Source organism: Pogoniulus pusillus, unplaced genomic scaffold, assembly GCF_015220805.1.
Source record: "Pogoniulus pusillus isolate bPogPus1 unplaced genomic scaffold, bPogPus1.pri scaffold_94_arrow_ctg1, whole genome shotgun sequence".
Lineage (NCBI taxonomy): Eukaryota > Metazoa > Chordata > Aves > Piciformes > Lybiidae > Pogoniulus > Pogoniulus pusillus.
In genome coordinates, this window is record NW_026974735.1 from 130,231 (window position 1) to 145,342 (window position 15,112).

At 59.4% G+C, this 15,112-nt stretch overlaps 3 protein-coding genes across 3 annotated transcripts; 2 read left to right on the forward strand and 1 right to left on the reverse strand.

Moving 5' to 3' along the window:
* Nucleotides 1-12: 12 nt before the first annotated feature.
* Nucleotides 13-3,857, reverse strand: LOC135174616 (zinc finger protein 850-like). Its single transcript, XM_064141951.1, has one exon. It carries the CDS (start codon nt 3,327-3,329, stop codon nt 720-722), a length of 2,610 nt encoding a protein of 869 aa, XP_063998021.1. The 5' UTR covers nt 3,330-3,857; the 3' UTR covers nt 13-719.
* Nucleotides 3,858-5,639: 1,782 nt separating this feature from the next.
* On the forward strand, nt 5,640-10,925 carry LOC135174620 (zinc finger protein 850-like). Its single transcript, XM_064141954.1, has 2 exons — nt 5,640-7,510; nt 9,375-10,925. The coding sequence occupies exons 1-2, from the start codon at nt 5,673-5,675 to the stop codon at nt 10,465-10,467; spliced, it is 2,931 nt and encodes a 976-aa protein (XP_063998024.1). The 5' UTR covers nt 5,640-5,672; the 3' UTR covers nt 10,468-10,925.
* Nucleotides 10,926-11,673: 748 nt separating this feature from the next.
* Nucleotides 11,674-14,582, forward strand: LOC135174617 (zinc finger protein 345-like). The gene has a single exon (XM_064141952.1). The coding sequence runs from the start codon at nt 11,844-11,846 to the stop codon at nt 14,112-14,114; it is 2,271 nt and encodes a 756-aa protein (XP_063998022.1). The 5' UTR covers nt 11,674-11,843; the 3' UTR covers nt 14,115-14,582.
* The last annotated feature ends 530 nt before the right edge of the window (nt 14,583-15,112 follow it).

The following is a 15,112-nucleotide window of genomic DNA, read 5'->3' on the forward strand; positions in this document are numbered from 1 at the left end:
AGAACTTGCAAGAGCCTTGGAAAATCTTTTATTGGGATTGTTCCCTGCTGCAGGCACAATTTCCATGGAACCTCTGACTTGCAGCCACATGGAGCAGTTGCTTTTTGCCAGTCCTGGTGATGGGGTGGATTGGTGATGATGGTGACATGATCTAGCAGGGCTTATGGAGATGACCTTGGGACCTCATACGGCTTAGAGGTGCCAGCCTGGTTGTGACACTGCCCTGCCCTCTGCTTCCCATCCCCCGAACCAGACAAATTTCAGGGCGTGCCTGGGGATGGCACAGCAGGAACTGGTGCTACTGGTGCAGCCTCACCGCATCCCAGGACGGCAAAACCTGTACTGCAGCCATACAGCTTCTCCCCGGTGTGGACCTTCCAGTGCTGGATTATAGTGGTGCTGTTGGTGAAGCTCTTGCCACAGTGGTACTGCTTCTTCTCACCATGAGTGCTGGTTGAGACCAGACCTGTTGGCAATGCTGTTGCCACGCTCACCACAAACCAATCTGGAGTCAGGGGTGGAAGAGCTTCACAGGCAGGAGACTCTGGCAACACTGTTGTGAGGAGGGGCCCATGGCTGCTGGGCACATGCTGGGGGCACTGAGAGTGAGGACCCTTGGAAGCTTTGCTGCTGCTCTTCATCCTCTGGTGGCTGCTGATGCACTGCTTGGTCAGATCAGTGTTCTGCCAGAAGGTCTTGCCAGAGTCACCTCATCTGTACTACTTCTCCCCGGTGTGGTTGCGACGGTGATAGCTGAGAGCAGAGCTGCTGGTAAAGCTCCTGCCACAGTCACCGCAGCTGTAGGGCTTCTCCCCGGTGTGGATGCGATGGTGACGGCTGAGATCAGAGCTGCTGGTGAAGCTCTTGGCGCAGTCACCACAGCTGTAGGGCTTCTCCCCAGTGTGGATGCGACGGTGATGTCTCAGATTAGAGCTGCTGGTGAAGCTCTTGCCACAGTCACCACAGCTGTAGGGCTTCTCCCCAGTGTGGATGAAACGGTGATAGCTCAGAATGTATCTGGTGGTAAAGCTCTGGCCACAGTCACCGCAGCTGTAGGGCTTCTCCCCGGTGTGGATGCGACGGTGATATTTGAGAGCTGAGCTGCTGGTGAAGCTCTTGCCACAGTCACCACAGCTGTAGGGCTTCTCCCCAGTGTGGATGCGACGGTGATACCTCAGATCAGCACTCCTGGTAAAGCTCTTGCCACAGTCACCGCAGCTGTAGGGCTTTTCCCCGGTGTGGATGCGATGATGAATTCTAAGAGTAGAGCTGTTGGTGAAGCTCTTGCCACAGTCACTGCAGCTGTAGGGCTTCTTCCCAGTGTGGATGCGATGGTGACATCTCAGAGCAGAGCTGCTGGTAAAGCTCTTGCCACAGTCACTGCAGCTGTAGGGCTTCTCCCCAGTGTGGATGCGACGGTGATAGCTGAGAATTGAGCTCTGGAAAAAGCTCTTGCCACAGTCATCGCATCTGTATGGCTTCACCCCAGTGTGGCTGCGACGATGATAGGCCAGAGCAGAGCTGTTGGTAAAGCTCTTGCCACAAACACCACAGCTGTATGGTTTCTCCCCGGTGTGGACATTCCAGTGCTGGATTAGAGCAGTGCTATTGGTGAAGCTCTTGCCGCAGTCAGCACAGGGGAACTGCTTGGTCTCAGCATGGGTTTGGCAGTGCTGGCTGAAACCAGAGCTGGTGGCATAGCTCTTGCCGCAGTCACCACAGATGTACATCTTCACCCCAGAGTGGACGGCGCAGTGTCTCTTCAGATGGGAATTGCTGGTGAAGCTCTTGCCACAATCACCGCAGCTGAACAGCTTCTCCCCAGGGTGGATGCGACGGCGGTGATAGCTGAGCTTAGAGCTGGTGACAAAGCTCTTGCCGCAGTCACCACAGCTGAACGGTGTCTCCCCGGTGTGGATGCGACGGTGACAGCTGAGCTTAGAGCTGGTGACAAAGCTCTTGCCGCAATCACCACAGCTGTAGGGCTTCTCCCCAGTGTGGATGTGATGGTGAATTCTGAGGTAAGATCTGGTGGTAAAGCTCCTGCCGCAGTCACCACAGCTGTAGAGCTTCTGCCCGGTGTGGATGGCACGGTGCCTGTTCAGATGGTAAGTGCTGCCGAATCTCTTGCCGCAGTCACCACAGCTGTATGGCTTCTGGCCAGTGTGGATGGCTCGGTGGCAGCTGAGAGTAGACCAGTGGGCAAAGCTCTTGCCACAGACACCGCAGCCATACGGCTTCTCCCCGGTGTGGACATGCCAGTGCTCAATTAGAGCAGTGCTGGTGGTGAAGCTCTTACCACACTCACGGCAGGGGAACTGCTTCATCTCAGCATGCATTTGCCGGTGCCGGCTGAGAACAGAGCTGCTGGCAAAGCTCTTGCCACAGACACCACAGCTGTAGGGCTTCTCCCCAGTGTGGAGGCGATGGTGCTGGCTGAGAGTATAGCTGTTGGCAAAGCTCTTGCCACAAACACCACAGCTGTATGGCTTCTCCCCAGTGTGGAGGTGATTGTGCTGGCTGAGAGTATAGCTTCTGGCAAAGCTTTTGCCACAGACACCACAGCTGTACGGCTTCTCTCCAGTGTGGAGGCGATGGTGTCGGCTGAGAGTATAGTTGTTGGCAAAGCTCTTGCCACAGACACCGCAGTTGTATGTCTTCTGCCCGGTGTGGACATGCCAGTGCTTGATTAGAGCAGTGCTGGTGACAAAGCTCTTACCACACTCACGGCAGGGGAACTGCTTCTTCTCAGCATGCATTTGCCGGTGCCGGCTGAGAACAGAGCTGCTGGCAAAGCTCTTGCCGCAGACACCACAGCTGTATGGCTTCTCCCCGGTGTGGAGGCGATGGTGTTGGCTGAGAGTATAGCTTCTGGCAAAGCTCTTGCCGCAGACACCGCAGCTGTACGGCTTCTCCCCACTGTGCAGGCGAAGGTGCCGGCTGAGTGTATAGCTGTTGGCAAAGCTCTTGCCACACTCATCGCAGACCAACCGCAGCTTAGGGCCCGGCTGGGTGCCCCCCCGCTGTCGCCCGAGGAGGCCGGAGCGGCTCTGGCCGCAGTGGCTGCAGATGAAGCGCTGGGTGCCAGGCTGGGGGCACTGCTGCTTCCCCGGCTGCCAGCCGGGCGGGAGGCTCTGCCCGCACTCGGGGCACTGCTCGGCTGCCGCAGAGGGCTCCGCGGCAGCTTTACCTTCACCTTCCTCCTGCTGCCCTTTCTCTTCCTCCGCCTCTTCCTCCTGCTTCTCTTCCTTCTCTGCCTTCTCCTCCTCCTCCTTTTCCTGGTCCTCGATCTCGTATCGGCTGTGGCCCAGCTCCTTTTGGCTGTCCATAGCGAGAGTCTCAGCCCACTGCCAGCCCCGAGCGCCCACGGTCGGACGGGGCGGGCAGGAGCCTGGGGCCGCCCAGCAATGGAGCCCGGAAGCTGCACGGTGGAGATCCCGCCCCTGCCGACGACTCTGCTGCGGGAGCGCAGATCCTCGCCTTGCTCGCTCACCTCTGAGCCGTCTCCGCTCCTACCAAACGAACCTCACACAGCCAGTTTTGGAGCTTTGCCTCGCAACAGGGCGCTGCGGCAGCTAGAGGTGTTCCTGCTCTCAGAGGTGTCTGAGGGTGTTTGTGATTGCGGTGTTAATGCTACTGCGGCCGCAGCTGGTGCCGCTGGTGCCAGTACTTCACCAGGAGCCCCCCAAGGAAACGGCAGTGAGAGCAGGGCGGGGATCGCAGTTATCGCGACAGTGCCGAGAGCGGCGCTGGGATCTCCGCCTGGCAGCTTCCGGGCTCCGTTGTTGGGTGGCCCCACGTTGCTGTCCTAACATCCAGCCTCAACCTGCCCTGGCACAGCTTGAGGCTGTGTCCCCTTGTTCTGTTGCTGGCTGCCTGGCAGCAGAGCCCAACCCCACCTGGCTACAGCCTCCCTGCAGGCAGCTGCAGGCAGCAATGGGCTCTGCCCTGAGCCTCTTCCAGGCTGCACATCCCCAGCTCCCTCAGCCTCTCCTCACAGGGCTGTGCTCCAGGCCCCTCCCCAGCCTTGCTGCCCTGCTCTGGACACCATTCAGCATCTCAACATCTCTTTGGAATTGAGGGGCCCAGAACTGGACACAGCCCTCAAGGTGTGGCCTGAGCAGTGCTGAGCACAGGGGCACAAGAACCTCCCTTGTCCTGCTGCCCACACTGCTCCTGAGCCAGCCCAGGATGCCATTGGCTCTGCTGCTCACCTGGGCACACTGCTGGCTCATCTTCAGCTCCTCTCTACCAGCACCCCTAGGGCCCTCTCTGCCTGGCTGCTCTCAGCCACTGTGGCTCCAGCCTGTAGTGCTGCTTGGGGTTGTTGTGGCCAAAGTGTAGAACCCTGCACTTGGCCTTGTTCAGTCTCATCCCATTGGCCTCTGCCCACTCATCCAGCCTGGCCAGGTCCCTCTGCAGGGCTCTCCTACCCTCCAACAGCTCCACACCTGCTCCTAGCTTGGTGCCATCTGCAAACTGATGTCACCTAATGGTGACACATTAAAAACTTAACACCACAGCTACAATCAATGAGCATAAAAAGGCACCCAAAGCTCAGCCCCTCTGTGGTCCCACATTCACAAACAAGCACATACCAAAAGCCCTGTGCTGCCTCCACTGACTCAAGTGCCCTCAGCTCCCTGGGGAGGGGCACTTGCCTCCCTGGGCACCAAAATCCAAGAGAGATGTGGAGGTGCTGGAGTGGGTTCAGAGGAGGGCAGTAAGGCTGGAGAAAGGGCCTAGGGAATAAATCTGATGAGGAGCAACTGAGGGAGCTGAGGATGGTTAGTGTGAAAAAGAGGAGGCTGAGGGGAGGCCTCATTGCTGTCTACAGCTACTCCAAGGGCCATTGTGGAGAGGCTGCTGCTCACAGGTAACTGGAGACAGAACAAGGAGGAGGATGGCCTCAAGCTGAGGCTGGGGAGGCTTAGGTTTAGATTGGACATTAGGAAGAAGTTTTTTCATGGAGAGAGTGGTGAGAGACTGAAATCAGCTGCCCAGGGAGGTGGTTGAGTCACCAACTCTGGGTCTGCTCAAGGGTTGTTTGGATGTGGTGCTTGGGGATGTGGTTTAAGGTGAAGCTTGTGGAGTGTAGGGTTCTAGGTGGGACTTGGTGATCCTGAGGGGCTTTTCCAACTTGGATGTTTCTGTGTGGTTCTGAGGTCCCTGAGCAGAGGTTGTGACTCATTCCAGGCCACAAGCCCCTGGGAAAGGGCTGGTGGGTAACCAGCAGACAGAAGGCTTGGAGGGTACAAGCAGCAGAAGGTCTCAATCTGTGCGAGGTCCTGCTCGTGTGAGTTAGCATCTGCAGCGCTGTGTCTAGTTTGGGGGCCTCGAACACAAGGCTCTGGACTAGCTGGAGGAGCAGCACAGAGCTCAGTGCCACCTGTAACCCCAGTGGCACCGGGAAGCGCAGTGGCAGCAGTAAGGCCACTGGCAGCAGCTACCGCAGCGCCGTCGCCACACAACGCTCCCACGCGAGCCTTTGTTCGTGGGGGTTCGGAGCCCAGAGAGTAGGGCGGGGATCGGATCTATCGCGACAGTGCCGAGAGCAGCGCCGAGATCTTAGCCCTCGCAGCTTCCGGGCCCCGTTGTTGGGCGGTCCCGAGTCTCTGTCCGCCCCGTCCGGCCGCGTCACGGGGCTGGCAGCGGGCTGAGACTACCCCGGCATGGAGGCTCAGAAGGAGCTGGGTCATAGCTGTCCCGAGAGCGAAATGCATCAGGAAGAAGAGATAAAAGAGGAGGAGGAGGAAGCAGAGAAGGAGGAAGCCGGGAAAGAGGTGGAGGTGAAGCAGGAGGAGGATCAGGAGGAAGAGGCGGAGGAAGAGAAAGAGCAGCAGCGGGAAGGTGAAGGTAAAGCTGCCGCGGGCCCCTCTGTGCCAGCCGAGCGGTGCCCCGAGTGCGGGCAGAGCCTCCCGCCCGGCTGGCAGCCGGGGAAGCAGCAGTGCCCCCAGCCTGGCACCCAGCGCTTCATCTGCACCCACTGCGGCCAGAGGCGCTCCGGCATCCTGCGACGGCAGCGGGGAGGTACCCAGCCGGGCCCCAGGCTGCGGTTGATCTGCGGTGAGTGTGGCAAGAGCTTTGCCAGCAGCTCTACTCTCAGCCGGCACCGGCAAATGCATGCTGGGAAGAAGTTCCCTTGTGTTGACTGCGGCAGGAGTTTCACCACCAGCTCCGCTCTAATCCAGCACTGGCACGTCCACACAGGGGAGAATCCATACAGCTGCAGGGAGTGTGGCAAGAGCTTTGCCACCAGTTCCCACCTTAGCAGTCACCACTGCATCCACGCTGGAGAGAAGCTCTACAGCTGCGGTGACTGTGGCAAGAGGTTTGCCAGCAGCTCTGATCTCAGACGTCACAGTCGGATCCACACAGGGGAGAAGCCATACAGCTGTGGTGTCTGTGGCAAGAGCTTTGCCAACAGCTCTGGTCTCAGCAGGCACCAGCAAACGCATGCTGAGACAAAACAGTTCCCCTGCCGTGACTGTGGGAAGAGCTTCACCAACAGTACTGCTCTGATCGAGCACTGGCACGTGCACACTGGGGAGAAGCCATACAGCTGTGATCACTGTGGCAAGAGCTTTGCCAGCAGCTCTACTCTCAGCCAGCACCACCAAATCCATGCTGGGAAGAAGTTCCCCTGTGGTGACTGCGGCAAAAGCTTTATCAGCAGATCCGCTCTGAGTTGTCACCGCAACATTCACACTGGGGAGAAGCCTTACAGCTGCGGTGAGTGTGGCAAGAGCTTCGCCAGCAGCTCTGCTCTCAGAGTGCATCGCCGAAACCATGCTGGGGAGAAGTTCCCCTGTAGTGAGTGCGGCAAGAGCTACGCCAGCAGCTCTGCTCTCAACCTGCACCGCCAAAACCATGCTGGAAACAAGTTCCCCTGTAGTGAGTGTGGCAAGAGCTTCGCCATCGGTTCCCGTCTGGTCCGTCACCGCCTCATCCACACTGGTGAGAAGCCGTACAGCTGCAACGACTGCGGCAAGAGCTTTGCCAGCAGCTTCTCTCTCAGTTACCACCGTCTCTTGCACACCGGGGAGAAGCCGTACAGCTGTTCTGACTGCGGCAAGAGCTTTGTCCACAGCTCTGCTCTCATCCGTCACCGTCGCCTCCACACCGGGGTGAAGCCCTACAGCTGCAGTGACTGCAGCAAGAGCTTCAGCAGCACCACTGACCTCAGAATCCACCATCGCATTCACACCGGGGAGAAGCCATTCCACTGCGGTGACTGCGGCAAGAGCTTTCTCTACAGATATGCTCTCAGTCATCACCGTCTCAGCCACACCGGGGTGGTTCCGTACAGGTGTGGTGACTGCGGCAAGAGCTTCATCAACAGCACCGCTCTCAAAGTTCACCACCGCCTTCACACCGGGGAGAAGCCATTCCACTGCGAGGACTGCGGCAAGAACTTCACCACCAAATCCCAGCTGACCAAACACCACCGCATCCACACCGGGGAGAAGCCGTACAGCTGCGCCGACTGCGGCGAGAGCTTCCGGCAGAAGTACACTCTGACCATGCACCTGCGCAGCCGCAAGCACCAGAAGAAGAACAGCAACAAAGCGTCCAAGAGTTCCCACTCCCAGTGACACCAGGAGGCGCCCAGCAGCCATGGATCCCTCCTGACCTAATGACAATTCTGGTGCCAGGATGCTCTGCTGGTAGAGCTGCCTAAAGCATGACCATTCCGAGGGCATTTGCTGGCTGGGATGTGTGGTGGCTCCACCAGTAGCACCATTTCCTGCTGTGCCACCTCCAGGCAAAGCCCTGAAATATGCCTTGTTTGGGGGGACAGGATTCGGAAGGCAGAGCAGAGCAGTGCCATGGCCAGGGCAGGACCTGTAAGCTGTGCTGGGTCCCAAGGTGGTCAACATAAGCTCAACCATCACCAATCCTCACCAAGACCAGCACTGGCTTGGTACACACTCAGGGATGAAGCAACTGTTGCATGTGGCTGCAAGTCAGGGACTCCATGGAAAATGTGCCTGGAGCAGGGAACAGTCCCAATAAAAGACTTCCCAAGGCTCTTGCAAGTTCTTCCAACTCAATCAAGACAGAATTTGCCCCCCCCCAGAAACCAAAAAGCTGCATCCAAGCTGCTCTTGACTGCAGCAGAACCTAGAGCCCTCCTGGAGCTCTTCCTCCCCCCACCCCCCCAGCAGCCACCTCAGCTCCTCAAAGTGACAGACCCACAGAAAGGTTTGGGTGAGAAGGGACCTTCCAGAAGGTCTTGTTCCAACCCTTGTCCTCCATGCGCAAGGAGACCTTTCCCTCGAGCAGGTTGCTCAAGGTCTTGCCCAGCCTGGTCTTGAGAGGCTGCAGGGTGGGCTCATGGCTGTGTCCAAGCAGCTCCACCTGGAGCTGGAGGAAGCGCAGAGCTCTGAGGCATGAGAAGACCAAGGGCAGAAGGAGGTCCCCACGCAGAGGCTGTGGCTCAGCTGGTCCAGGCTACAATCCCCTGGGGTAGGGCCGGGGGGCAACCAGCAGAGACAGAGGTCGGGGGCTGGGGAGAGTACAAGCAGCAGAAGGTCTCAAGGCTGCTGGAGAAGCAGCAGCAATCTGTGTGAGGTCCTGCTCGTCAGAGTCCTCACCTGCAGTGCTGTGTCCGGCTGTGGAGCATCCAACACAAGGACCTGGTCCTTGACCTGGACCTGGAGGAGTAGCAGCACAGCCCTCAGAGCCACCGGTAAGGCCGGTGGCAGCAGTGCGGTGAGTGGCAGCAGCTGCCGCAGCGCCGTCGCTCCCCCAGGCCAGGCAGAGCTCCCAAAGGAGCTTTTGTTGACGGAAGCAGTGGGGGGGTTGGAGCCGAGAGAGCAGGGCGGGGATCGGAGCTATCGCGGCAGTGTTAGAGCCGCGCCGGGATCTCGTCCTCGCAGCTTCCGGGCTCCATTGTTGGGCGGCCCCAGGCTCCCGCCCGCCCCGTCCGGGCCTGGGTGGTGGCAGCGGGCAGAGATCCCCCCCAGTATGGAGCCGCAGAAGGAGCTGGGCCAGCGCCGCGCCGGGAGCGAAACGCAGCAGGAAGAGAAGGAGGAGGAGAAAAAAGAGAAAGAGGAGGAGGAGGAAAAGGCAGAGAAGGAGGTGAAAGAGGAGAAGCAGGAGGGAGTGAAAGGGCAGCAGGAGGAAGGTGAAGGTAAAGCTGCCGCGGAGCCCTGTGTGCCAGGCGAGCAGTGCCCCGAGTGCGGGCAGAGCCTCCCGCCCGGCTGGCAGCCGGGGAAGCAGCAGTGCCCCCAGCCTGGCACCCAGCGCTTCATCTGCACCCACTGCGGCCAGAGGCGCTCCAGCCTCCGGCGGCGGCAGCGGGGAGGCGCCCAGGCGGGCCCCAAGCTGCGGTTGATCTGCGGTGAGTGTGGCAAGAGCTTTGCCAGCAGGTCTGGTCTTAGCCAGCACTGCAACATCCATGCTGGGAAGAAACCCTTCCCCTGCCGTGAATGTGGCAAGAGCTTTGCCGGCAGCTCTGGTCTCAGCCAGCACCGCAAAATCCATGCTGAGAAGAAACCATTCCCCTGCCGTGAGTGTGGCAAGAGCTTCACCACCAGCACAGCTCTAATCCAGCACTGGAACGTCCACACCGGGGAGAAACCTTATAGCTGCCGTGTCTGTGGCAAGAGCTTTGCCAGCTCCTCGTCTCTCTGCTATCACCGCCTCACCCACACCGGCGAGAAGCCCTTCAGGTGCGGTGAGTGCGGCAAGACCTTCACCATGAGTTGTCTGCTGAAGCGTCACCGCCGCCGGCACTCCGGGGAGAAGCCTTACAGCTGTGATGACTGTGGCATGAGCTTTGCCAGCTGCTTGTCTCTCTGCTCTCACCGCCTCACCCACACCGGCGAGAAGCCCTTCGGGTGCGGTGACTGTGGCAAGACCTTCACCAGGAGTTCACAGCTGAAGAGTCACCGCCACTTGCACACCGGGGAGAAGCCTTACACCTGCGGTGACTGTGGCAAGAGCTTCAACAGAAAATCCCATCTGACCAGACACCAGCTCATCCACACTGGGGAGAAGCCTTTCAGCTGCAGTGACTGTGGTAAGACCTTCAGAGACAGCTCTACTCTGAGGAGTCACCGCAGCCTCCACACCGGGGAGAAGCCATACAGCTGCGGTGACTGCGGCAAGAGCTTCAGCGGCACCAACGATCTCATAATTCACCACCGCGTTCACACCGGGGAGAAGCCATTTCACTGTGGGGACTGCGGCAAGAGCTTCAACAGCAAATCCCAGCTGACCAATCACCACCGCATCCACACCGGGGAGAAGCCGTACAGCTGCGCCGACTGCGGCAAGAGCTTTGCCACCAAATCCCAGCTGAACAGTCACCACCGCGTCCACACCGGGGAGAAGCCCTACAGCTGCAGTGACTGCGGCAAGAGCTTCCGGCATAAGTGCGCCCTGACCTTGCACCTGCACAGCCGCATCCATCAAAAGATGAGCAGCAACAAAGCGCCCAAGAGTCCCCACTCCCAGTGACACCAGGAGGTACCCAGCGGCCATGGGCCCCTCCTGCCCTCCTGACAATGCTGGTGCCAGGATTCTCTGCTGGTAGAGCTGCTTAAAGCATGACCATTCCGAGGGCATTTGCTGGCTGGGATGTGTGGTGGCTCCACCAGTAGCACCATTTCCTGATGTGCCACCCCCAGGCAGAGACCTGAAATATGCCTTGTTTGGAGGGACAGGGATGGGAAGGCAGAGCAGAGCAGTGCCATGGCCAGGGCAGGACCTGTAAGCTGTGCTGGGTCCCAATGTGGTCTCCATAAGCTCTGCTAGGTGATGTCACCATCATCACCGTCACCAATCCTCACCAAGACCAGCACTGGCTTGGTACACACTCAGGGAAGAAGCAACTGTTGCATGTGGCTGCAAGTCAGGGACTCCATGGAAAATGTGCCTGGAGCAGGGAACAGTCCCAATAAAAGACTTCCCAAGGCTCTTGCAAGTTCTTCCAACTCAATCCAGACAGAATTTGCCCCCCAGAAACCAAAAAGCTGCATCCAAGCTGCTCTTGACTGCAGCCGAACCTGGAGCCCTCCTGGAGCTCTTTCCCCCCCCCGCCCCAGCAGCCACCTCAGCTCCTCAAAGTGACAGACCCACAGAAAGGTTTGGGTGAGAAGGGACCTTCCAGAAGGTCTTGTTCCAACCCTTGTCCTCCGTGGGCAAGGAGACCTTTCCCTCGAGCAGGTTGCTCAAGGTCTTGTCCAGCCTGGTCTTGAGAGGCTGCAGGGAGGGCTCATGGCTGTGTCCAAGCAGCTCCACCTGGAGCTGGAGGAAGCGGAGAGCTCTGAGGCATGAGAAGACCAAGGGCAGAAGGAGGTCCCCACGCAGAGGCTGTGGCTCAGCTAGTCCAGGCTACAATCCCCTGGGGCAGGGCCGGGGGGCAACCAGCAGAGACAGAGGTCGGGGGCTGGGGAGAGTATAAGCAGCAGGTCTCAAGGCTGCTGGAGAAGCAGCAGCAATCCGTGTGAGGTCCTGCTCGTCATAGTCCTCACCTGCAGTGCTGTGTCCGGCTGTGGAGCATCCAACACTAGGACCTGGACCTGGTGGAATAGCAGCACAGCCCTCAGAGCCACCGGTAAGGCCGGTGGCAGCAGTGCGGTGAGTGGCAGCAGCTGCCGCAGCGCCGTCGCTCCACGAGGCCAGGCAGAGCTCCCAAAGGAGCTTTTGTTGACGGAAGCAGTGAGGGGGTTGGAGCCGAGAGAGCAGGGCGGGGATCGGAGCTATCGCGGCAGTGTTAGAGCCGCGCCGGGATCTCGTCCTCGCAGCTTCCGGGCTCCATTGTTGGGCGGCCCCAGGCTCCCGCCCGCCCCGTCCGGGCCCGGGTGGTGGCAGCGGGCAGAGATCCCCCCAGTATGGAGCCGCAGAAGGAGCTGGGCCAGAGCCGCGCCGGGAGCGAAACGCAGCAGGAAGAGAAGGAGGAAGAGAAAAAAGAGAAAGAGGAGGAGGAGGAGGAGGAGGAAAAGGCAGAGAAGGAGGTGAAAGAGGAGAAGCAGGAGGGAGTGAAAGGGCAGCAGGAGGAAGGTGAAGGTAAAGCTGCCGCGGAGCCCTGTGTGCCAGGCGAGCAGTGCCCCGAGTGCGGGCAGAGCCTCCCGCCCGGCTGGCAGCCGGGGAAGCAGCAGTGCCCCCAGCCTGGCACCCAGCGCTTCATCTGCACCCACTGCGGCCAGAGGCGCTCCAGCCTCCGGCGGCGGCAGCGGGGAGGCGCCCAGGCGGGCCCCAAGCTGCGGTTGATCTGTGGTGAGTGTGGCAAGAGCTTTTCCGGCACCTCTGGTCTTAGCCAGCACCGCAAAATCCATGCTGAGAAGAAACCATTCCCCTGCCGTGAGTGTGGCAAGAGCTTCACCACCAGCACTGCTCTAATCCAGCACTGGAACGTCCACACCGGGGAGAAGCCTTACAGCTGCCGTGTCTGTGGCAAGAGCTTTGCCAACTGCTCGTCTCTCCACACTCACCGCCTCACTCACACCACCGAGAAGCCCTTCAGGTGCAGTGACTGCGGCAAGACCTTCACCATCAGTTCCCAGCTGAAGCGTCACCGCCGCCTGCACACCGGGGAGAAGCCTTACACCTGCGGTGACTGTGGCAAGAGCTTCGCCACCCACTTTAATCTTCTGGAGCACTTGAACCTCCACACAGGGGCGAAGCCATACACCTGTAGTGTCTGTGGCAAGAGCTTTGCCCACAGGTCTACTCTCGGGCATCACCGACAGATCCACAGTGGGGTGAAGCCGTACAGCTGCGGTGACTGTGGCAAGAGTTTCCGGTTCAAGAGCCAACTGACCAAGCACGAGCGCAGCCAAAGCCACCAGGAGATAAAGAGCTCCAGCAAACCATCCAGGGGTCCCCTCAGCCAGGGCCATGAGCAGGAGGATCAGGAGGGGGAGAAAGAGCAGCAGGAGGAAGGTGAAGCTAAAGCTGTCGTGGACCCCTCTGTGCCAGACGAGCAGTGCCCCATGGAGCAGCAGGGAGGCGCCCAGCCAGGCACCAAGCTGCAGTTGGGCTGCAGTGAGAGTGGCAACTGCTTTGCCAGCAGCTCTGCTCTCAGCCAGCTCCAGCAACTCCAGCCTGGGAAGAAGTTCCCCTGCGGTGACTGCGGCAAGAGCTTTAGCAGCAAAATCGCTCTGAGCTTTCACCGCAACATCCACACCGGGGAGAGGCCTTACAGCTGTGGTGAGTGTGGCAGGAGCTTTGCCAGCAGCTCTGCTCTCAGACGGCACCGCCAAAACCATGCTGTGAATAGAAAGTTCCCCTGTGGTGAGTGTGGCAAGAGCTTTGCCGTCAGTTCCCTCCTTCTCCGTCACCGCCTTACCCACACCGGGGAGAAGCCGTACAGCTGCGATGTCTGTGGCAAGAGCTTTGCCAGGAGCTACTCTCTCAGCTACCACCGTCTCTTGCACAGCGAGGAGAAGCCGTACAGCTGCGGCGACTGCGGCAAGAGCTTTGTCCACATCTCTGCTCTCAACCGTCACCGTCTCCTCCACACCGGGGTGAGGCCGTACAGCTGCGGTGAGTGCGGCAAGGGCTTCAGGAGCAGCACAGAACTCAAAATGCACCATCGCACTCACACCGGGGAGAAGCCCTTCCACTGCGGTGACTGCGGCAAGAGCTTCACCACCAATGCCAAGCTGACCACTCACCGCTTCAGCCACACCGGGGAGAAGCCGTACGGCTGCAGTGACTGCGGCCAGAGCTTCAGTAGCAAGTCCAGGCTGACCACTCACCGCTTCAGCCACACCGGGAGGAAGATGTATGTCTGCAGTGACTGCGGCCAGAGCTTCAACAGCTACAGCTCCCTCAGCCGCCACCGACGCCTCCATCGAGGCTTGGAGCCACCCATCTGCGGTGACTGCGGCAAGAGCTTCAACAGCGTCACCGATCTCAAAGTTCACCACCGCCTTCACACCGGGGAAAGGCCGTATCACTGCGGGGACTGCGGCAGGAGCTTCAACAGCAAATCCCAGCTGACCAATCACCACCGCATCCACACCGGGGAGAAGCCGTACACCTGTGCCGACTGCGGCAAGAGCTTCCGGCAGAGCTACACCCTGACCATGCACCTGCGCAGCCGCAGGCACCAGAAGAAGAGCAGCAACAAAGTGTCCAACCATCCCCACTGCCAGTAACACCAGGAGGTAGCCAGCGGCCATGGGTCCCCACTGCCCACTTGGCAATGGTGGTGCCAGGATGCTCTGCTGATAGAGCCGTCCCAGCCGCGACCGTCCTGCTGGGAGTTGCTGTCCTGGGATGTGGGGTGGCTGCACCAGTCTTGTCAGTAACAGCAGTTGCTGCTGTGCCACCCCCAGGCAGAGACCTGAAATATGCCTTGTTTGGAGGGACAGGGATGGGAAGGCAGAGCAGAGCAGTGCCATGACCAGGGCAGGACCTGTAAGCTGTGCTGGGTCCCAATGTGGTCTCCATAAGCTCTGCTAGGTGATGTCACCATCATCACCATCACCAATCCTCACCAAGACCAGCACTGTCTTGGTACACACTCAGGGATGAAGCAACTGTTGCATGTGGCTGCAAGTCAGGGACTCCATGGAAAATGTGCCTGGAGCAGGGAACAGTCCCAATAAAAGACTTCCCAAGGCTCTTGCAAGTTCTTCCAACTCAATCCAGACAGAATTTGCCCCCCAGAAACCAAAAAGCTGCATCCAAGCTGCTCTTGACTGCAGCCGAACCTGGAGCCCTCCTGGAGCTCTTTCCTCCCCCAGCAGCCACCTCAGCTCCTCAAATTCATAGACCCACAGAAAGGTTTGGGTGAGAAGGGACCTTCCAGAAGGTCTTGTTCCAACCCCTCTCCTCCATGGGCAAGGAGACCTTCCCCTCGAGCAGGTTGCTCAAGGTCTTGTCCAGCCTGGTCTTGAGAGGCTGCAGGGAGGGCTCATGGCTGTGTCCAAGCAGCTCCACCTGGAGCTGGAGGAAGCGCAGAGCTCTGAGGCATGAGAAGACCAAGGGCAGAAGGAGGTCCCCACGCAGAGGCCGTGGCTCAGCTAGTCCAGGCTACAATCCCCTGGGGCAGGGCCGGGGGGCAACCAGCAGAGACAGAGGTCGGGGGCTGGGGAGAGTACAAGCAGCAGAAGGTCTCAAGGCTGCTGGAGAAGCAGCAGCAATCTGTGTG

Excerpts from the sequence above, each read along its gene's own strand:
- LOC135174620 (XM_064141954.1), top strand. The coding sequence starts at position 5,673 with ATGGAGGCTCAGAAGGAGCTGGGTCATAGCTGTCCCGAGAGCGAAATG. Across the intron at positions 7,511-9,374 it reads GGCGAGAGCTTCCGGCAGAA|GTCTGGTCTTAGCCAGCACT; the intron begins GTACACTCTGAC and ends CTTTGCCAGCAG.
- LOC135174617 (XM_064141952.1), top strand. The coding sequence starts at position 11,844 with ATGGAGCCGCAGAAGGAGCTGGGCCAGAGCCGCGCCGGGAGCGAAACG.
- LOC135174616 (XM_064141951.1), bottom strand. The coding sequence starts at position 3,329 with ATGGACAGCCAAAAGGAGCTGGGCCACAGCCGATACGAGATCGAGGAC.